Genomic DNA, 23,915 nt, shown 5'->3' on the forward strand with positions numbered 1-23,915 from the left:
CAAATCGATTATGAAAGAATTACAGAAATAAATGTTTCGCACAACATTCGCTATGCACAGTTTATTTGTTGAGTTGAAGTTCAATCAAATTATTTCTTGATATTATTGTATCTTTGAATTCATTGAAGTATAAATATTAATTGAATCCTGATAAGCCCTTCCTTAGTGCGTATATAGGAGATAGATGATCCTTTACTTGGTGGTAGGGCTTTGAGCAGGCCCGTCTTGATAGGGTACCACTCATCAGGTATAGCAATATTTGATATTGTTGCGTTCCGGTTAGGAGGGTGAGTGAGCCCAACTACAAAAACAAGGGTCTATCTATTGTTTTTTCAGTTACATCTTAGGTAACAAGGGTGGGTGGTGGCGCGTTAGTGTGAGATCTCATATATAAATATGAGAAGTGCTTAATAAATCTTACAGCCCCAGTATCTATGGGCAGTGGTAAACATTTACCAATTACATAAAAAGTGCCGTTAATATATACTTTTACAACATTCATTTGTCTACTTTATTTTTCTCGTACAATAAAGCATATTTGCAGTAGGATATATAATATTTACTCGACAAGATGAAAATGTATTTTAATTTGTTAATGCACACGTACAAAGTCTGTTTCCACTTTATCTGTACGCATTCTCTGTGCAGTACAGTGGCCGTTTGATGGGTCGACCGCTTGTATTAACTGTATTATTTTTATTAAAAGAAATCTAATTAACCTTGATTTTATGATAAAAATAACAAAATATGTAATAACAATATCAAACACATTCAAATTGATTGAGAGTTGAAATGAATTTTGCAATAAAGTAAAATTGAAATGCTGCTTGTTTTCCTGTCATCATTCCACTTGGTCGTTACTTGTAGAGCTGTTTTTAATTTTACCTACACCAATTTAAGACCTCATTGCAATTAGTACTTTTTTCTGGTGTGTTGAATAATTATTATCAAAATAACTTAATTTAATGTGAGATTTATTATTAAAACAATTAAATAAATTTATCAAGATAAGAATTAATAACATTAAGTGCTTAAATATATACAAATACGAATTAAAAATAGTTACTGCATAAGTCTTGACCGCGTGGAATGGTGGCAAGAATGCTAGCAGCATTTCTCCGTTGAATCTCAATTCCGATCCTCTGGGCTAAAAACGAACCAGCTCTCCTGTCACCAGTGGAGGCAATAAGGCGAGGTGTTATACTTACGATGAAGCTTTTTGCAGCACTACTCCAAGGGCCAAGTGTCTCGACAGCAAATGGGACAAAAAAGTAATTTGACATAAACCACGAATATTTAGATCTTTTTTTGCATCAGTTTTTTTTACTTTATGTATTTTATTAAAGTACATTATTGACTCTTTTGTTTTCTTCTTCTGGCGTGTATATAACAAAGACAAATGTCAATTTTTAAAAAGAATATCAAAAGAAAATGAAAATTAAAAATCTAAAAGACAGCTATAGCTCTGAGTATTGGCTTCAGTCCAAAATTGTCATTTCAATGGACGAGCGAAGTTGCCGACTTCGCGGCGAAATTCTTGACACAAAAATTCTAAGATCTTAATCAATAGTGCTCTCTAAGTTAAAATATTATGATAGTATATTTTCAAATAGTATTAATAGTGTTATCTTAAAATATTATGTATTATAAATCACCTCGAAGAAAAATTGCATTAACTTAAGCTTACAAGAGAAACTGTTAAGTAATTTTCTTCTTTCATTTGCTTTGCAATTTTCCAAGATACTTTAATCAAATCAAAAAGGTTTCCTTATTGTTCTTCCTGGAACAAAGCATATAATAGCGATATACAAGTCAGTTCTAATGAAGTTCGATAAGGAGTTACCGTGACCTTGGATCAACATTTAAGAAAATACTGTACTCAACATTACGGGCCATTCTTAAGAACAGGGATATATTTTTATAAGTGTTAATATACAAGTATATATTTCCATATACAATAATATAAATAAAAAAAAAAAATCTAATCAAAAGTACTGTAGGCATTATTATACATTACATTGTATTTATTATTATTATTGTGAAATGTTTTAATGTATGCAAATGGTTTATTAAAAGTTATATAATTTAAAACGAGAAAAAACATTGGATTCTAACAATGGGCTTAATGTTGAGATTGCGTTGACATAGATACAATATACTACAGCCCGCTGTTCACACTCTGTATGTAGAATAGTTGGGTCGTTTTATCAGCCATAGTAACTTGAATTACCTTAGTTTGCGCCATTTCCCAAGTTTGTGATTGGTGTAATAAGGCCGATTCGTTATGGCTTTAACTATTGTCACAACATAGCTGAATCTTTTATTATATAGTGAGATAAGGAATGTTGGTTTGTTTATACATTAACATGTATTTTCATACTATTTTTTTACAAATATTTTATACTCTTATCTTCCTGTTTGAATCTATATATTTGACTACGTATCTAAAATTGAATCGGCACTGTAGAAAGTTGTCTGATTGACGATCAGTCGAATTTTATTTTAGAAAAAATTACACGCACACATATTTCCGCACACTATTCTGTAATATATTTTTTTCAGTGCATTTGATTTGTCTTGAGAATGGGCTGTGGCAGTAATTCGAACAAACTTAAATAATCTTTGGAACTTTGATCAACAACAACTCTTGTCTTACGAAATTCTGGTAAAGATTAAAGGTAGCAATTAACATAATTTTGGTTCTTGATACAGTGTTGTTAACTTTCTTCTTTAGTTAACAATATGGAATCCAGTATCAGTATCATTAATCGAAGTAAAAAGTTAGACAAACCACATGGAAATTAATTAAAAAAACATACGTTTTATTAATTAATTAAACAGAAACTAAATTTTCTCGACCTGTATATAATACAAGGAAATAAAATGTATGCATATGTACATCATGCCACACGACCCTTTATTGTTAAGTCTTTCTTTACCACTCTATAAATATTTCCAACACCATAAATTTAAATAATGACGTGTTAAGACATTTTTTATTTCAAATATCATGTATAAGTACAATATAATTTATTTTTAATAAAATTCCAAACTTTTTAGTCGTTACTATTGAAACAAAATAACGACTTTTCCTTAAAAACAATTTTCCGTAAAAAAACGACGAAACATGATACATGGAGTATGTCGAGTTTCCTTTTAACGTTTTCCTTCACAAGCGATAAATTAAAAATAAAAAATATAAGCAAAGAAAATTAATTTAGTACATTTATAATTTAATTAATTCAATATTACAATTTCAAGAACAAAACTGTAATCAATGCGGGCTGACGCTGTCGTTAAGATCAATTGTAATATCAAATAACAAACTATGGAGTTTAATTAAATCCAGCGAATATACTGGCTGACATTCTAGACATGATGAATGTGATATCTTTTGTATTTGACAATAGTAAATTTGATTCTAAATACCAGTACATTTTGTTTAAATAGTTCATTATTTGTGTGTTAGAGACGACGTGATGTCCGTCTGGATCGGTTACCACTCACTTATCACTAATTTCTACCACTAAACAGTAGTACTCATGTATTTCGGTTGGAGTGAGTCAGTGTAATTACATGATATGATCGGCGCATTGGCAAAATAAGGAATGATTCATACTTCTTTCAGTGGCGATGTCTATTTTTATGATATAGGTAGACGGGCGTGCAAATGAGCCACCTGGTAAGTGGTCACCACTGCCCATAGACAATGGCGCTGTAAGAAATATTAACCTTTTTCTTACATCGCCAATGCGCCACCAACCTTGGGAACTAAGATGTCCTTTGTGCCTGTAGTTACACTAACTCACTCACTCTTCAAACCGGAACACAACAATACTGAGTACTGATGTTTGGCAGTAGAATATATGCTAAGTAGGTGGTACCTACCCAGACGGGTTTGTATAAAGCCCTACCACCAAGTAAACCTTACCAACAAGTCGCCCATTTGCTAGTCAGTCCCTATTTATAATATAAATTGAACTTTTTATTTTAAATTACGCTATATTTTATTCATACAAACATATTTTTACTTTAATTAATATTTAAAATTAAGGTAGTATAATTAATTTAAATGAAGAAGAATAGAATTATTAAAGTTACCAAAAAAATGTCATCACGGATTACGTGAAGTTAACTTTAACATGAAAGTTACTAAGTATCGCTGTTTGAATAATCTGATGAGTGGGTAGAACACAGGCAGACGGTCTTGCAAAAACCTTTATTAAACACTCTAATCTATTTATTTTTCGGAAGTAATTAATACTACAATATCAAAGAGGTTATAAATGTTTTAAAATTAAAAACTAATTACAACTAAAATCCAATAGATTCTGTTCGATATATGTTTAACATTCTCGTCTATACTGCTTGTAAATTATTCATAATGGTGCAAATAGTTTGTAAAAGGTAAATAGGATGGAAGTAAAATATTATCTAAACCCACTAACCAAATAAGTACTCCTCAAATATTATCTATGTATTTATTTAAGCTGTTTACAAAACAGAAACTGTTTACTTATCCATAAAAAAAATAGGAAAATGTATATTTACTATCGCTAAAACTAAATATAGTTACTTACATAGTACTTATCTAATAATATTACACAGCCACATATACTCATATAAAAATATATATATGTAAGCTCACACACAGAGAGATACAATTTTCGAATACATTTAGAAATACCGAATATTTTAGAATTCACTTTTGAAAAATATTTGTAAGGTATTTATTACGATTAAACCTTGTCATTTACGAAGTTCATGTATATTAGTTTTATTTTATATACTTTTAAACAAACCAGATAAATTTCTCAGCTTAACTATTCAATTTGTTGCTTAACAAATCTATATATAATTCAACATCGTAATCCGCTTTTAATGTATCTAATAATTTACATTACCACACAATCACTGTTACGCATTCCGTACGATTAATAACTATCAGGAAATTGCATACGTGTGCAATCGAAAATGCTTCTCAACAATTTTGATTAGTGTATCAAAAGTTTAAACTAGCAGGCAAATTAAGCACCGCTATGTCTGAAAACTTATCTGTGCTTAGCGTATCATTGAATGGCGTTTTGTTAATAAATGTAATTTAACATGCGATTAGAACTCATTCAATTGGTTCCTTGGTTGTAAAAACCACTCGTACACCGTGACGGAAAACAGTTCCAACACCGGTCGATACACACCAGCACCAGAAATACACCTATTCTCTTACGTGTGTGCGTGGCGCGTATACTATGTTGCTATATTTAAAAAAAGTCACTTTATGACATATTTTATAAAATAAATATACTTTTTTTATTTCGCTGGACTAACGCATTTATGTGTTTCACCCGTGTTAAGGTATGAAGGACTCACCGGCGCCGAGTACACCTGAATACCTACAAATAACGAGTTATAACTCCGTCTTTTCGGGTATCGCTTGTGCGTATAACCGTGACGAATATAAATATACCCACTTAATATATTCTTGAGAAACATACTTTTTATTTACTTAATTAATAAATTGCACTCGTACAAAACCGGGATGTGGGCGATATTGTTATAATAGTTAATAAGAAAATATATAACAAATTTACTTACGAAACTTTTTGTTTATTTTACAAAATATTTATTTATTCGTTTTATTTAATTCCTTTTCGTATATTATTTCAGTAACTTTCAATGTTTTATATCTGCTCAATGTCCCATAATGGCCACACGTTTTTTTTTAAATATTTAATCTAGTTTAATGGTTGAAAGGGCTACTTAATAAATATTTTATGTATTAATACATTACTAGTTACGTAAGCGTAATAATTGGTAGTCTGATGGTAAAAGGTTTTCAAATTAGTTCTCAGGGAATATGTCTCCGCAGGGAATGACTTCAGTTAAATTACACCGTTTCAGCGTCTTAATTACCAAATTACTAGCTAAAGCTGCATCTGACTTCGACTTAGCATAACTAAACACATCCGATGTCAAATTAGGTAGCAAATAATCCTATGATTAATACACTTTCAACATCCGCTTTAGACTGTAAACACTAAAATATAATTGAGCATTATCTGGCGATTCAATATTAACAGTGTTCGCCGATTGGTTGAAATTCGACAATAATCGTTATTGAAAAGAGTTAAAACCAAAAAAAGCCACGAAAATCTATTGACGAATAGAAACGAAACGGGTAATTATCTGTTTTTGTCTTTTTCCAGCCGATAGACCAGCCGTGTACCCTATAGGGCATCTAATCGGAAACATTATTCAGAAATATATTAATTTTCTAAAGTATTAAAGGTTTTTAGTGCACTACATTGTACGTAACCTTTTTTTCGCTGGAAAAACGATGAGGCCACCACATGAGGCCCACGCGGTGGTGTGACATGTGTATGGGACTTGCTGGTGCCGGGAACGCCTGGTACACCTCATCTCATCGGAATACCCGTTAAAAACCCGCGGTACCCATTTCGTCTCTTCGGAGTGATCACGGGATCATAGTACAGTACATAAACTCATTTTAGTTCGGTCACGGGGCAACATCTTAGTAACCCAGATAAAAAAAATGCCCATAATGTGTCAACTATAAATATTTTCTCTACTAGACTAACTCATTAAAAAAAGCCTACCGATTACCATAGTCCTATCAGAAATGACAAATTTCCATAAAAACTTTCATCCTCTATTTAAACCCCTTAGATAGATTGTGAAAAATCCTTTCATAATGCTCCGTTCCATATGGAATTGCTGTACAAAATGTTATCCCGTTGGACTCACTGGCTTAGGCGGTGCTTAATAAGTCAGTCATTTTAAGTTGATTACTACAGTTAATGTGAAATGGATATTTGTTTTCAGAATCACGCTATGACTAAGCCATTAGATACAGCACTTTGATATTATAATTTCAGGATGAAAATAGAACAAATCTTTTAATTTATATAATTTTGACATTACATATATCTTATATTAACAAAAAGATCCAGTAATCTTTTGTGTTTATCATATTCAACCAAATTGTTTCATTAATTAAAAACACAAAACGAAAAAAAAATTAATGTATTTTTGTTTAAAGACTCACAGTCCAATCTATACAATTAGTAAAATTGGAGTGTTTGTTTGTAATATTCAAATAACCGCGTTTTACTAAATGAATATGTATATATACACGGTACATACACCTAAATATTTTTTTTTACAATTTTTGTCTGTCTGTCTGTCTGTTTGTTCCGGCTAATCTCTGGAACGGCTGGACCGATTTTGACGGGACTTTCACTGGCAGATAGCTGATGTAATAAGGAGTAACTTAGGCTACTTTTATTTTAGAATTATATCTAAAATAATAATAAAGTCACGCTTTTTTATTAAATTCAAACGCGCACGAAGTCGCGGGCACAGCTAGTTATATATATTCTTTAAATCTACCCCTACACTAGTGGACCGATTTTAATGATCCTTTTTATTATAGCTTGAAGGGTCATGTAATTAAAGTATAAATATATAAGGGTCTCGTTGCATTCACTAGATATCTATCAGACTTGTAAATTAATTTAAATGTACTGTTAGAAGCATTCTTGTAACAAATGTACTAAATTTTAGATAATTATAATATTTAGAAGGGGATTACAAAGATCTACGTTTGATCTAAAATATGTGTAATTTACAATTGTCCCCAGCGCACCGGGGACAGCAAGATGCTACGTCATATGCAAACTAAATGAAAACTGGATATTCTATTTGAACATTTTATTTGTCATCAGTATGTGCAATATATCATCTATATATGGCGAAATCGATGATCGAACATCCGAACGAAAACATAATGCGTAGATCCAAAACCTAAAATAAAGTGGATACTAATCGGGTACGCAAACAACAGATATCAAATAACACACCCAAACTTTTAAAATACCACAAGGAAAACATTCACAATCCGATATCATGTTGATGACGTCATGACTAATGCAAAAATCCCATTGAATATTATTATATGCTATGTTACAAATATCAGTAAAAACATATCACTTTTAAAAATACCAGGGGTACCATGTACCATCCTATTTCATAGAATGACAATATTCTCGTTTCTCAGAATAACAAAAATCGAGCAAAAATCAAGGGATTATATTTTATAACTATTAAACAAAAATAAGAAACAAATAAACAGACATACATAAAATGGGACTTTGTTTAGTACTGTTTTGTTCTGTGTGCAAACTCATGGCCGCGGTATGTACTATATGTGTTTGAAAATATATATATTATTGTATTGTATGAAAATCTGCTAATTTCTATTTATATCCTTTATTTTATATTATAAAGGTCGACACTACGTAATTTCCCGTGCGACGCAATTTCAACCTCCCATTCAACCACCCTCCTAGGGAGCGATGTTACCGTCTTACAGAAACATTTCTTTTGTTGTCTTTGTGACATCATAAGCAATAGAAACCTTTCTTGCGAAACAACGGTTTCATGGTACTACTAAAACAGTTTATATTGTTTTCCTTTCTAGGATATCACTTAAAAACGGAATATGACCGGACTGAATAAGGTATTAAGACTCGATATTTTCGAGAAAAACCACTCGACTAAATATTATTATTTTAATCGATAAAATTAAATAAATTTTTAAATACTGTACCGGAAAATATTACATACTAATAGAATTGTTGAAACTTGAGCGTAAGAAAAACCATTCTAAATGCATTTTCTCTTTTAAAAGATTAATCGGGGCTTAAAAGTGGTTTCGCTTCAAGCAGAGCTTTATTGAATATGCCTGGTTATACAACATAAGTCGATTTCCTGTAAAGAATTGAATTGAGATCGCCGCCAAACTCAAATTCGTTTAAGTGCATCGCCGTTAGTTCCTTTTATTTAGAGTACAGTTGGATAATAAAAATAAAGAATAATGATTTTCTTAATATAAATAACTTATACGTAATATATGTTATTTAATTCACTTAATTTATATAAATAAAAATGAATTAACATATATGTTTGTCCACGCTTCAAAGCAGTTCATTCTTTAGCTAATTATCTTTTTATTGTATTTATAATTTTCCCGGCGTTATTGAAGAAAAGGTGAAGAAAATATTTGAAAAAATGTACGAAAACCTGAATTTAAGTATATACTTAATAAAATTGTTATATAAATGACGACAGCATCCATTGGTGGAGCCAACAAGCTAAACTTTAATTTTTATATTTGATAAAAAATATAACATTAGATTTTAAACATTTTTCTGCTATAAATTTTATTTTTCAATTGGCTCCCAGCAAGAAAAACTAAGTGGGTCTCGATTGCAGCTAAAGATGAGATCAGACAATAGAAGTACAGTTTGGACACATCTACTCGTCTCGGTTTAGTTTTGCTTTTAAAATGTATCAACAATAAAGCCAAGATGGTCCAGTGGGTTGAACTCGGTTATTTTAACTGAGTATAGCTGGTTTTTAAATGAACAAGAGTCACAAATTTTTCAAGCGCTTCGTCTATACTAATATTATAAATGCGTAAGTAGCTCTTTCCGTCTTTCTGTCTGTCTGTTGCTCTTTAACGGCCAATCACTTGACCGTGTTAGATGGTATTTGTTATGAAGTAAGCTTGAATCCCAAGGATGGTCATAGGCTACTTTTTTACCTAATACTTAACAACCAACACCTAAAGCGAGCAAAGCCGCAGCTGACAACTAGTTTATAATATATAATTCATCTCATGCTCAGCTTTATACCGAACATTGAACAATTGTAACACTTTTTATATAAATGAATTCAATTTTGTAAATGTGTTGTTTTTTAAATTGGACGTGATTATTCTGTTCAGTTAATTGATTCATAAAAGCCCAACCCGATTTACAATGGATTAATTCACGTGATACATATACGATACAATAGTCTCTAGGCCACGGTTTTCGGTTTTATAACAATCAGTTAGCTGCCAATATTATCCACTGCCAATCATCTACATTTATAATAATAATCGAACTGTTTCATATTAATAGACTTTGACACGGTTCGAGCGATTAACATGATTTCATGGATAACTTTATTACACTATCCGTTTTGTTATATATCGCCACTAGATGGCACTGCAGTGCTACAACTTCTGGACCGTTCAACCGATTGCCAAGCCAATTGCTATACATTTGAGAACTGAAAATATTTTAGTCGTATGGAATTATATTTAACAAACACATCTAAATAGAGATTGCAACGCATGGACATTAGATAGGAACAGTCAGGGCCGGATCTACCATATGGCTTTTTGGGCTTCAGCCCAGGGCCCCGTGGATTCAAGGGGGCCCCTGCTAAGTCAAGTCAAAGTCAAAAATAGATGATAGTGGAAACCTGGAAACAGTAAACGTTCCCGCAGTTCGCGTTTTACCAGATTTTCTTATGCATGCTAATTTCCTTTTTAAATAACAACTCAAACATACTAATAATATAATAAAAAAAACATAAAAAAACCTTTTAATTGTCACGTCATACTATTGTTTTAAATGTAGAAGAATCCACAAGAGACTTAATTAGTCCTTCCCGTTGGTGATGGGGCTTTGGTCGAGCTTTTCTAGGTAGTTCACCCCCACCCTCAACCTCTAGTTACAAATAGGATGAACATATTATTGTGTTCCGGCTTGAATGGTTAGTAAACTATTGTATCTACAGGCACAAATGGCGCTTTGTCGATATAAGGAATGGTTAATATTTCTCACATGACCAATGGAGTCTGATGACCACCATCATGTAGCCGATTTGCAAGTCTGCCTAGGATACAGCGAACATGGAAGAATTGGTTAGTACAGACATATAGCCAGTGGTACACTCGTTTCCGAATAAAAATTATATATTATATTATATCGTACTAAAATAAATTTTGAGGTCTGACAATGTTAGGACTAGGCTCTAGGTGTATCATTGAATTGTAGGTCAGGTCTACAATCCGTACGTGCAAAATAACTCACGACTATTCCAGAAAGCTCAAAAATGAGGTAATCGGAAATGGCCAGCGATCAGACTCTTTCATTTCTTCTCCATTATATTTGACATTGGTAGAATATTTTGCCTCCGTACACGTGAACGGAATATAAACATATGAATATTATTTGCTAATATTGAAGCAGAGTAAACAAAAATGACTGAAAATGTGATAATTTATTTTATCATTAATTATGTTGATAGAAATATTTGTCTCGTAATTATATGAGGACAATGACATCAACAATATTTTAATAGACGTGATAGTCATAAAATGAATGTGTAGCCTGACGCAGACTAATAAGAAAAATTGGAAAAATCATTCATTTATTTTTATGGAATTGTTATCCCTTTAAATTCTTTACTTCGGTCAATGGGTAATTTTTTTGAGTTCGGCAGGACAATTTTGAGAATAGAATAAAACAAGCACCTTACAGTACAGTTAGAACAGTAAAAAAATATGGACCCATTGGCCAGACCCAGATTACTATGCAATAATATTTTAAACAAGTGTTTTGTTTAATAACCACCGAAAAAATATTCTATTTATATGTTGAAAAATTGGTTTGTCTTTGATTTGTTTTGCCTTCACTAACAATTTCACATTAATGATCTTGAAGTAATTTAATCTAATTTTTACAGATTTTCATCGATAAAAGAAATAACACAAATAAAAAAACGTATGCACAATGCTCATTTCATCAATTCAACAAAAGCATTACACGAGAAGGTTGGCGTCTGCTGGAGGTTAAAACCCAAATGTAATATATTGTATACCACCCCACGTCAGCGCATCCATAGATACCAGCAACACAGCACCTCAACAACCTGTAAACTGGTGTAAACCAAACCACGTAGATGAGGCAAGCTGTCTGAAAAAGTGCAAAATTATATTTATTAGTATTATATTCACTGCGCCAACCTCTAAGCAAAGGCGAGAGATTGATGATAGTGTCATAAAAAATGCCTTTTTCTTTCTTCTTTTCAGAGATCCACGAAGAAACTGCTAATCTTATTCATATGGAACTTTCATAGCATGAAAGCCAGTTGCATTTGTTTTCACATATCATATAGTTTATTATGTCAGCGTAGACGGAAAGAAATTTGTCGGTCGTGGCGCTTTCCAAGCAAATGTTGCCAAAATTATAATTGATACACGAAAACTTCGTATAAATAGCCTGATTGTTGGCCATCCCTTGATCTCAATTGGAAAAGCATAAAATTCGAAAAATGTACAATTCTATTTCCATGTGAAGTTTATTTCTGAGATATATTCCTCTTGTAGTAAAAAGTCAAAGATATCGGAACGAGATTGTAAATAGTGTAAGTATGTGTCAATCATCTTGAGATATTGAAAACTTTCGATAGATTGTGTACTTTAACACACTGCTAACAATTTAACGTATTATTTCTCGGTAGATTATAAACTATCGAAATTTGATAAGTTTTATTGTACATAAACTGAAACACCGTCCACGAACTTTTTTCTTAAGTAAAAGTATATTACTTATTGATAAGAACTTAAAATATTTCTTATTAATTCAATGCCTTTTATATTTTTTTATTAAACTTACATATATTTTGAGAAAAGTGACAAGAATAAATTAACAACATCAAGTGAATATTTGAAAAAAAAAACACGGTTACAAAAACCTATTTCTCACAATTCTTTCACCGTGATCTTCAAATTGTTTTTTTTTCACCCAAATTTTTTCAGTGTCAGGAAGTCCTGCAAACGTAGCTCCACCCAACCAAGACACAGCATATGGCTCAGGCGAAGAAAGTATTGTAAAAGGACTAATAATACAACGTTCTAATTCAACTTGTAATCTATCATTAAATCCAGGTATTGTTGCCATTCCTCCACAAGGTACAATAGCATCATACATTTCCGTTCTTATTTCCGGATCACATTTTAATGAAGCAGTAACTATAGCCTCGTGCAGTGGTATAATATTAGTTTTCTCTCCTTTAACCAAATCTGGTTGGAATATCAATTCTGCTGCCATAAATGCTTCATTACTTACCTCTATGACATCACCACTAGACAATTTATAATTCTGTATATAGTCTTTTCTCGACATGGCGCAATTTGGTGTAATGTATAAGGTACTTGTTTTTATATCTTCAATATCGTGAGGTGATTTGATTTCTTGTAGGAGATTACGATCAGCCAAGCACTTCTTTAAATAGTCTGAAATTTGTGAACCTGCTAGATTTGTACTCATATGAGCATACTTTGTCATTCCCCCTTCATATACGGGTATTATATCCGTAGTATCGTACCCAATATCCACGCATATGCCAGTAGTAGTTCCAGAACCATACATCGCTAGCACGCTCTGTGACTGAATGCACACAGCTGGATTGTTAAGTGTTTCAAAGAATACTTCACAGCATTTAATTCTGAAATGTTTTAAAATACAAATAATTATTTAGTACATATATTTATTAATCAAAACTTTTAATTTAATTCTACTCTATCATACTTTTCCTCTATAGTTGCAGTTAGTCCGCAAGCCAAGATAACGGCACGATCTTCCGGTGCGACCTTCAACTCTCTATAGAAAGTATGGTGCCAAATTCTTTCCATATTATCCCAGTGCACTATCCTACCATTTACCACCGGATGACTTAGCTCCAAATCTTCAACTCTTGCTATTGCTTCATCTCCGACGGCCACATCGTAATATTGGCGTCCGTAACTTCCATGTAAGTAGTTTGGTCTTCCAATTAACGTTCTAAAAATGGCAACGGGATGATTGTCGCACGCAAAGCCAGCTTTAATACAATAACTACCATTATCAATTACAACTGCAGGTTTTTCGAAGGACATATTTATATTACGTTGTTACATTAAGAACTATAAGATTCCTATTGTCAGAATTGAAGTTTGACGTATATAATTGTTACTCATTTATTTAAAAAAAATTAGTGATTCTAATTCCTTATTCATAGACAAGTGATAACACTCTATTTTTATCCAGATCCTTTCAAAATTTTAGATGATTGAAGGTACATACACTAAACTATATACTATTGCTAGCGATACCAATTTTCTACTTGTGCTGGATAAAGGGTACCAAAAAACTCTTAATTTCCGGTCTGCTTCAGCTTGCCACTAATAACTTCTAAGCGAGGTACTCTAAGGTAAAATTGAATATTATTTTTTATAAAGACAACATTTTGCGTCTAGTGAACGACATAAATAATACTAGTATACACTCACCTAAAAGATCTCAACTTGAAAAACTATATATTAAGATCGAATTTCAACCAATGGGCAACCTACATCATCTATAATTAGTTCTGTAAAATTTAATTTTATAGTATGTATTTTTAAAAATACTTATAAAGAAAGTTTAACATTCTGCACTTCTGCTCTATATTCACTTTAACTATGCTCATATCTCAATATTCTCTGCACGCATAATGGGTACAATTTTTGTATGAAGCAAACCGATGTTTATATAAAGAAAATATATGCGATTATTTCTATTTATATTGAAATAGGTAGAAAACATTTACACTAACTATTAAGAGGAATTAGTAGACCTTTTAGATAACGAGAACTTTCAATTGGCCCAATTATTCTGGGCAGCGTCTATATCAAAACGCAGCCAATTCGATAACCCTTTTTCTGAATATTTTGATATTCATTTTGTTAATTACCTCGCTCAAATTTTTGTAACAATTTTTATATAACAATTTTTGTTTTCAATTACAAATCACAGGACTGACCGAAATAGGTTCTTATGTAGCTAGCAGGAATTTAAGAGGAGACAAGGTTATACTTACAAATAATTAAAATGATTGTCCAATGTGACCTGGGGTATTCTGTAAAAAGAAAATATACGAATTACACAACTATACTTAATGTCTTTGGTTTTATTGTCTTTTTTCTATTATTTTGAATGAATGAATGATTGAATTTTTAATAAGAATCATCATTCTACTTTATTACCGCTTTTTAAAATGTATACATAAAATATATCTCAGTATGCGAAGCCACCTTAATAAACACACACAGATAGATATAGTATTAATATGACACGAATACGTATGTACAACATACAAAGGTTCTCTTCCCTTTGTAAGGGATGGTGAAACCGAGAGCTGGGGAAGTCAAACGAGCGCAGTCGGAAAAAAACAATAGCACTATAAACACTCGCTCACGGGTGTTACGGGTTCGCTTCCCGAGCTGAATATATAGAACGAAGTAACATTGTTCATTTTTCATAATATCAATAATGATAAATTTAAAATAATCTGTAATGTTTATTGAAATAGATCTGAGACTGGCAAATGAGATATCTGATGGAAATGGTCACCACTGCTCACAAACATTGGCACTAGAGGAAATATTTACCGTCCATTCGCCAATGCACAACCAACGTTGGATCCTACGATACTTGCGTCTGTATTTACGACTCACTCGCCCTTCAAACTGATCGAGAACTGAACGATACCTGTTTATTTAATCGGCAGAATATTTAATGCAACCTACCCAGATTGGATTAATGAAAACCCTACCACCAAGTCATAATATTATATTCATATATCGCTTGTATTTTACAACGAACTATCTCATCAACATATATAAAAGCGAAATACCACTCACTGATTAATCACTGAGTCTCAGAAACTATACCACCTACAAAATTGAAATATGGCAGGTAGATTCCTTGTAGGATGTAGATATCCGCTAAGAATTTACGAAACTCCACCCGTAAGGGAGTTAAACAGGGCTTGGAAGTTTGTATGAAATTTCTGTTTTTGAAGTAAAAGACTTGAAATTTAAAATGTATGCTCTATATATGGCGTGGAATTGTACTAATAATGTATCTTTAGAAATCAACCCCCATTTGGGGTTAAAACATGGGATGGTAGTTTGTATGAAAGTCCAATGTTATTGAAGTAATTATTAGAAGAGAGAGAAAAAGTCGTACATAATAATATTATGAATAAAGATTTGTTTGTAATAGATAAAATCTGAATCTGTTGAACCGATAATCCAGCAATAATATATTTTTTATTTCAGTAACAATAAGACTCTTACAGTTACAAACTGAAATAATTGCGAATAAACACGCGGACAATGCAAGTTTCTTATAAAAAAAAATATTCAAATTTAATTTCGGCGCATTCTTTTTGACGATTACCGAGCTATCGATGGCTTTTAAGTCCTTCATCATAATTTATACCAGGTTACATTGCTCTATTTCCATGTTTCTTTATCGTTAAACATGTATTTAAATAATGAAATACGATTATATAAATTTCATTAAGTTTATTAATAACATTTATAAAGAATTCTTTCTGCTCCACCATCCTCATATTCATCTTTTGTCATCCAAAAGCCTTTTGCAGATTCGAGTGATGCTAAAATAGATCCGCCAATCCAAGCTCCTAAGTTCCTGGAAGGCATTGCAATGACATTCGCCTTTATTCCTGGCAAATCAATTACTCTTCTAGTCAATTCGACGGTCAAACGTTCTGGTAGCCCTTTAATCATACTGGAACCACCTGATAACACTATATTATCGAAGAAAAGAGATTTATACTCCAAATCACACTTGTAAATACTTGAGCAAATAACATCCGTTACATTAGGACAATCGAGTCCTTGTAAATTTGGCTGAAAAAGTAACTCAGGGCAATCAAAGGCTTCTGAACCAATCAATACATGCTGTCCATCCGGAAGATTGAAAGGGACACTTTCTTTAGAAATTTTGAACGTAGTTGATGCTTTATTATAATCTGTTGCTACATAACATAATCCGCTCTGAAATAGAAAAACTTTATATTAATACATATTTTTTTATTTAATAGATTAATAACTTTGCATTGTGGTGGCAGTTTGGTTTTAGGTATTCTTTATCTTCCTGTGTATTCCTGTCAGCTTGAATACAAAATGTCATTATGATCAGTTGACTAATTAATGCGTGAAAGCGTAACAAACTATTTTTTGCATTATCTATTCTAATAAGATACCTTAATTTTTTCCAAAATGTCTCTCTCAATTGGAGTTGTAAAAGAATATCCGATCTGAACGAGAAGGTTCTGAAGGCGATCTGTCAAAATGTTTCCATTTATTTTGGAACAGACAGTTGCATGTTTTAAAGGGAATCCTTCAAAAACTGGCGAAGCATATGAGCATGAGTGACCATTTTCCCAGACAACTCCCGAAGTTCTACCGCTGGCATGTAATACTAATGAAGTAGATACTGCCAAGTACAAATCGTGAATCGTAAAAGACTCGAAAAGTATTTCTGCCATTCTTTTTCTATAATAAAAAAGGTATACTCGTATATTAATAAAGTCAGTTTTGTAATTTGATGCCAAAATATATTATTAATAAACAATGAACTAGTATTTATTTAAAGGAAACTTTTGTTTAAATAATTACTTGTCTTTTCTAGTAGTAAGTGGATGAATAGCAATCATTATCTGAGATTCTTCTGGAGGAACATGAAGTTCTCTGTAAAATATGTGATGCCATAGTTTCTCCATTTCATCCCAATTGTCTATCATACCATCTTTGACAGGCCATGCCAATTTTGATATTCCTCTCTTCTTTATCGCGTCAGTGCCAAAATATACATCGGGGGTTCCATCAATGAGACCGTGTTGTCGAAACCTAACCATATATTGAAATGATATTACAAACCTTCATTGATAGTACTCTTTTGAGTGAAAAAAGAACTATATATACATATATACAGGCGGATTGGCAAATGGACCACCTGATATGGTGCCACCTGATGGTAATTGGCACGGCCCATATACATATATTGGTACTGTAAAAATATTAATCATTCCTCAGAACACTAATGCGTCACCAACCTTGGGAACAAAGACGTTATGACCCTTGAGACTGTAGTTACATTGGCTGACTCACCTTGTATATTATTGCTCTTTGGCGGTAAAATATGTGATAAGTACCTACCCAGACGCCTGACACAAAGTCCTACCATCAGTAGATAATATTTATCTAATCAAAATTGTATTTATGATCTACAATAATATAACCTTCCAACCGTTGTTGGTATTATACATCGAGGAAAGGATTCTCCAGCAAATCCAGCTTTAGTAGACGAAGACCCTGAATCGAGAACCACTGATACAGTATCGTGTGACGGCATTTTATATTATTTTGATAGACAACTTTTTTCAAATGAGTTATAATAAAATTATTAACTTATTCATAGCCTAGTTGAATTATAGCGAAGCTTAATAGATTTCTTTGTAATTCGTTAAGTATCTTAATATTTTAAATAACCAAGCTAAATTAATTTTGGAATAATTCAATGACCTTAACTAAATGTCATAGAATCTAATTCTACTTTAATTGTATGTAATATATACTTTAATTGTAATTGTATGTCTTAACAAAACGCGAAGTTCATACACACATACATTACGAATACATTCGAATTTTTAAAATAAAATTCGAAAAACAATTTTTCACACGTATTTGATTTAAAAGTTCAATTTCTCGGGCCGGACAATTTGTTCGACGTGTGCCGTTTTACAAAAATGTCGGTAAATGTCCACGTGGGGATCAAAATCGATGTTAGTAAGATAAAAAAATGTCCTGAGGGATTATTTACCCTTGTTGGACGCTTCGACTATTATCCAACTGAAATCCATTAAAATTAAGCCGTTTTACATGTAACGGAAGGAAAAAATACCTATGATTAAGTTTATATTCTCAACTGTATATATTGAAAAGCAGTAGATAGTTAAAAAAAGTATACAAATGTTTCGTAATATTAAATTAAATTTGATATAAAAACGAGAGTTTATTTCTAAACGAATATCGTTTACGTGGAAGAAGTGAAACGTCTATTGTACTTTAAAGTAAATAATTGTAAAGTTACATGCCTATCCCACTGCTTACATATTAAGGTAAATAACATATTCATTTTGATATATAAGTATACGATGTAAATGTATAAACGTGTAAATAATCGATAGATTTGTAAATATTCAAAACGTACATAGGAAAGTTTGTTTTATATATAACTAACAGTAACTATCAATTATTAAAAAAAAATAGTTAAAGTTTTAAACCTTTAAAAAAATCAAAAATATTTCAAAAATAGACAAATTTCCGTTTTATGCAATGCTATTCAAATCATTCGTTTTCGAAATATTTCTTAAAATAGTGATGTGTGTCGTACCGCGTATTACGCACAGTACGGGCAAATAGCGAATATTTTATCTAATTAGGAAAAATTTAGCAAGCAAAATAGCAAGTCGATTCCCTATTTTACTCATGACGAGTCGGGATGAGTATTAGGTATAGCTTAAATCATAATTTACAAATAAATGAACAAAGAATAAAAGGTGAGTATAGAGGTCGTTGACCTTGTTCGAATGGGCGTTACCGATAAATATGCTTCCCGAAAATCTCAAACCTTTTATATTTATTTCTATTACTTCTAATTGTTTTTCTAATATTTTTTTGTTGAAACGAAAAAGAATTGCCTTTTGCCTGTTTTCTGGAATCATTGACTGATAAAATATAATAAAACGTAACTCATATTTAGCAATTTCACGTGTACCCACGTCTTAAGGGCAGTTCTACACCCATCGCTTTGTATACATCCAATTGTCCTAGTAAGTGTAAAAAATACCACGGTAAATAAAGATGGTCATTTAAGATTTTAGGAATAAACAAACGAGTTGTGGTGATAATGTAAGAATATATTTGTTTAACTTGCCGAGTGCGAATTCGCGATGGGTAGTGCTACTGATCTATACAAATATTCAAGTAACATCTATAAACTTTACGCAGAGTGAGCCGAAAGTTCACGTCAGAACTTTGTTTTATCTTTATTAGATCGTTGAAATGTGTTTGGCGGACCTCTCTTTACGAGCAGAATCTAAAAGCATCTTGAGTTAGAAAATAACTCCATATTCACTTTGGACAATTTCTATTACAGACTCCAGTTTGAAGAAAACATATAAGAGAATTATATTATCCGAACAAAACACGTGATTTATCTTTTTAATAGATACGATTAACACTGAAATAGTGATATGCATTAAATATTTAATATATGTAAAATAGATAAGTGGGTTCTGGTCTTATAGCATATATTTCCAATTATTTATTACTTGAGTAATCTAAATATATCTAATTTATCTTATCGTCTTCATTTTGCAATGCCAATATTACTGATCATAAACGAATAAAGGCATATATTCTGTAATAGAAATCCATTAAAATCATTTCCGATATTAGGCCGGATTCTCTACATCATGAGCCGACATTTTGGTCACAACCTTTCACGTGAATAATCGAAAATCCATTCATTAATTAACCAGTGTAGACCACAGTACTTAAGATAAAAAAGGTATCTGATATCAGTCAAGACTGCAATAACATAATTTATTAATAGTTATTACTGACACAATATTTCTTAGCCTTTATTATAAAACAAAACTTATGTAATTCGAAAGGCACTGACTGTGGACACAGTATGAATATTGTCAAACTTTGTGAAAAAACCAATTGAATTTCAACCACACATGATACTAGTAAATAAATTATCTAAGAAAACCTAATAAAGCTCGAATCTTTTGCGCGAAATTTCTTGAGAGACAGTTTTAAAGACGGAATATCTTCTTATCTAAAATAGTAGTACATTGCTTTAAATAATAATGGACTTGCCAGTTTCACTTCAATTTATTTTGGTGTTTAACAATAAAAGCAAGAAGCTGTAAGGATAACCTTTCCACTAAAACTCATTCAATCATTTCCAAATAGACAATTTAATGTTAAAGTTTTTTTTTTAATTAAATAAAGAAGGTAAGCAGACTAGCCAATGGATCTGATGATAAGTGGACTGAACCTCACAGAGATATTAGCTCCGTAAGAAATGTTAACCATACCTTACATCACTAATACCTCCCAACACACCAGCTTTGGTAGCTTAAATATAATATCCCTTGTAGTTACACGGGCTCATTCGTTCTTCAAAGCGGAACACAGTAATACTAAGTATTTCTGTTCGGCGATAGAACATACATTAGCAGCCTGTAAATTTCCCACTGCTGGGCTAAGGCTTCCTCTCCCTTTGAGGAGAAGGTTTGCTCATATTCCACCACGCTGCTCCAATGCGAGTTGGTGGAATGGATAGAACATGTGATGGTGGTACTTTGCACAAACGATCAATCTATTTATTGTTTATTTATTTATAATACAAAACTGTATACATATCATTACAGGATACGGTTATCCTTATTCGATATTACAGCACATTTATTAAGAATATTTAAAGTATCTACGTTATATATGATATAGTCCAATAATTAAAATAAAAGTTATTTTATTAAGATGCTGCAGTTGTTGGAATATTTGAAAATCAGTGAAAAGTAAAAATTCCATACGAATAAGAAGAAAGAAAGTTTTGAACGTCGTTCATGACATAAGTCATTATGCTCTGAACTTATATTTTAAACTTTACATATTTCATAAAGAAGTCGACAAAGTCTTGTACGAAGTTCTATCTTAAATCATATAAAATATGTCGCATATCCCAAGACTAAAATTTGACCCAAATGCCAGTATGTCAATAATACAAAATAAATAAATATATGGACTTTAAAAAAGGGCCAAGTTGGCTCAATGATTGGCCCAAGAATCCTTGGTAACAGAAAACATCTGTCGAATAAAAATCTCGAAAACAGACAGGTCCCAAACCGGCCTAATAAAAGTAATTAGATCTATTTAGCAAGAAATTCTGAACAGCAGCTGAAAGTTATGAAGCTAGCTATATTTCACTCCCGAAGTACCGAGCCCCATAAAACAGCTACAGTCGTTGTTATAACCAATCTTTCTCCGCTCGTATCAAAAAAACCGTGTCATCGGAATGAAAGTGTAACATTGTGTATTTTGGTATTTGTACGTAGTTAGCTAGTCTCCGTTGAAACCGTCAGGGCGTCGTTTCCATTAGGAGGATAATGCATGTTTTAACAAGACAGTGTTCATCTTTAAGAACCAACTTCATATAGCTTATTCCAATCGAAGGAGTAGAGACAAACAAAACTCAGTTTCACATATTCCATGCCAATACCACTCCTACTCGTGTATTATGAACTACGAACTGTTCACGATTATCTAATATATCTTTATTTATATATATCACTACCTATCTTGACTAATTATATCTACTTAAACTATAAAGCTTTCCTCCTTTTGTGATGTGCACTACGAACGGATTTTTTTTAATTCATCTCTTAAGGCGCTAATGTAATGAAAGTTTGTATAGAAATTCGTTATTTCTGTTTTAAATTTATTTTTGTTATTCCCTCGGAAATCGATACTTAGGTTTATTTTATTGATTTGTTAATTTTATTTTTGCTCTTTAATCTTTGTAGATTTCGTGATTTTTTATACTTTAAATACGGATTTCAGTTTTTATGTTTCTACTTATGAATATATATAAATAGTTGTTGTAGAGTTTTAGAAAATTCATGCCATAACAACAATATAATAATGGGATGAGTTTCAATAGAGATTTGTCGTTTTTTGAGTTTTAATATTGATATTTACAAGTTCGTATAGAAATTTACCTTACCCAATGTATAAATTGAGTAAAGCACCTACTAGTCACCCTCTTGGTGATGAAAGTTTCCATGGAGTTACATTACTTTTAAAGTTAGACATTTCTATCCACATTTTAAGCAGGATAATACCTTATATTATTAGTATTTAGCTCATGTTTAAAATAATACATATTTAAAATATCGATTAATAAAATCCTATCTAAAAGAATTAAATAAGGGATGAGGAATGGATCTTTGTCGTTCATCAAATAAAACCTCAGGTTTAATATTTAGACATCTGCATTTATAAATATTAAATAAATTTATCAGTATTACAAAATGTATGAGACATATTTAAATATAATATCGTATTATTAAAATGTATATTAATTTTATTTATTCAAACTATTTTTGTCGCAAACAAGAGTGAAAAGGGTGTTCCTTAATGACGCAGACAAGATATTTGGAACCGGGTGTACCAGTCCCAGCTTTTGGACAACTTATTGTATACAGCAGTTTATGAAAACTATTTATATATGAGGCTGCTTTCAGAAACGGTGATAGTGTTTAAATATTGACGATTCAAATTCAAATAAAATACATTTTATTTGTTATGAATAACATTTTATTAAGTTTTTGTTGTAGTTTCCATATTCAACGGGTTAACATTTTAACAGGTTAACTCCCAAAACTGGACTTTAAATACATATTTCAATCATTCACGGATATTTTTGCGAGGTTAAATGAGTGTTGCAAGATGCCAAACTAATAATAGATAAAAAAATCGGTAGGTTTTTTTATATTGTTTCCGACGGAATATCACATCCAATAAATGTTAATAATCCAGCAAATGTTATAACGATTACAGTCATATTAAACTCTCTAACATGTTAATATCATGTTGTTGTAATATACATATGTATATCGAACGATACGTTCGTTCGATATCTAAAATATCTAGAATTTGAATAATAATTTATTATCCCTATGGAAACCAAACATTCATCATCCTTAAACCAGTGAAATCTACTTAAAATGATTACAAGGCTTACTCATATAAAATTCAACATTCTGTATTACTGTTCTGTATTACAAACTTTATTGGGATCAATTTATATTCCATTTATACCTCATGTATGGAATAAACTATCTACGACAAGGACGCTTATACAATTCACAAATTAGTCGATTCCAAGACCATATGCTGTTAAAGTTTAATTCAAGTCACGTCCCATGCTTTGGAAACGCAGACTCAAGATGACCTAATCGGATAATTTACAGCACTTATGTAAAGTAGTAAATACATTTAGAATAATCCATAGAATACGACATCCGACTGATTACATGGTGTATAATTAAAATTGCTACGACAATTAAAATACAATTTCATCATATTT

The 23,915-nt window shown here is 31.6% G+C and overlaps 2 protein-coding genes across 2 annotated transcripts; both read right to left on the reverse strand.

Annotated features, from left to right (window-relative positions):
• Positions 1-12,594: 12,594 nt before the first annotated feature.
• Positions 12,595-13,800, reverse strand: LOC113404040 (actin-1-like). The gene is made up of 2 exons (XM_026644778.2): positions 13,449-13,800; positions 12,595-13,365 (listed from the first exon to the last, which is right to left on the reverse strand). Exons 1-2 carry the CDS (start codon positions 13,793-13,795, stop codon positions 12,603-12,605), a joined length of 1,110 nt encoding a protein of 369 aa, XP_026500563.2. The 5' UTR covers positions 13,796-13,800; the 3' UTR covers positions 12,595-12,602.
• Positions 13,801-16,252: 2,452 nt separating this feature from the next.
• LOC113404041 (uncharacterized) lies at positions 16,253-18,146 on the reverse strand. The gene is made up of 4 exons (XM_026644779.2): positions 17,992-18,146; positions 17,369-17,599; positions 16,954-17,245; positions 16,253-16,744 (listed from the first exon to the last, which is right to left on the reverse strand). The coding sequence occupies exons 1-4, from the start codon at positions 18,102-18,104 to the stop codon at positions 16,253-16,255; spliced, it is 1,128 nt and encodes a 375-aa protein (XP_026500564.2). The 5' UTR covers positions 18,105-18,146.
• Positions 18,147-23,915: the final 5,769 nt, after the last annotated feature.

The sequence above is a fragment of the Vanessa tameamea genome, chromosome Z (genome assembly GCF_037043105.1).
Source record: "Vanessa tameamea isolate UH-Manoa-2023 chromosome Z, ilVanTame1 primary haplotype, whole genome shotgun sequence".
Taxonomy (NCBI): domain Eukaryota; kingdom Metazoa; phylum Arthropoda; class Insecta; order Lepidoptera; family Nymphalidae; genus Vanessa; species Vanessa tameamea.

Excerpts from the sequence above, each read along its gene's own strand:
- LOC113404040 (XM_026644778.2), bottom strand. The coding sequence starts at position 13,795 with ATGTCCTTCGAAAAACCTGCAGTTGTAATTGATAATGGTAGTTATTGT. Across the intron at positions 13,366-13,448 it reads ACTGCAACTATAGAGGAAAA|AATTAAATGCTGTGAAGTAT; the intron begins GTATGATAGAGT and ends AAAACATTTCAG.
- LOC113404041 (XM_026644779.2), bottom strand. The coding sequence starts at position 18,104 with ATGCCGTCACACGATACTGTATCAGTGGTTCTCGATTCAGGGTCTTCG. Across the intron at positions 17,600-17,991 it reads ATACCAACAACGGTTGGAAG|GTTTCGACAACACGGTCTCA; the intron begins GTTATATTATTG and ends ATATATGGTTAG. Across the intron at positions 17,246-17,368 it reads CTTACTACTAGAAAAGACAA|AAAAAGAATGGCAGAAATAC; the intron begins GTAATTATTTAA and ends TTTTTATTATAG.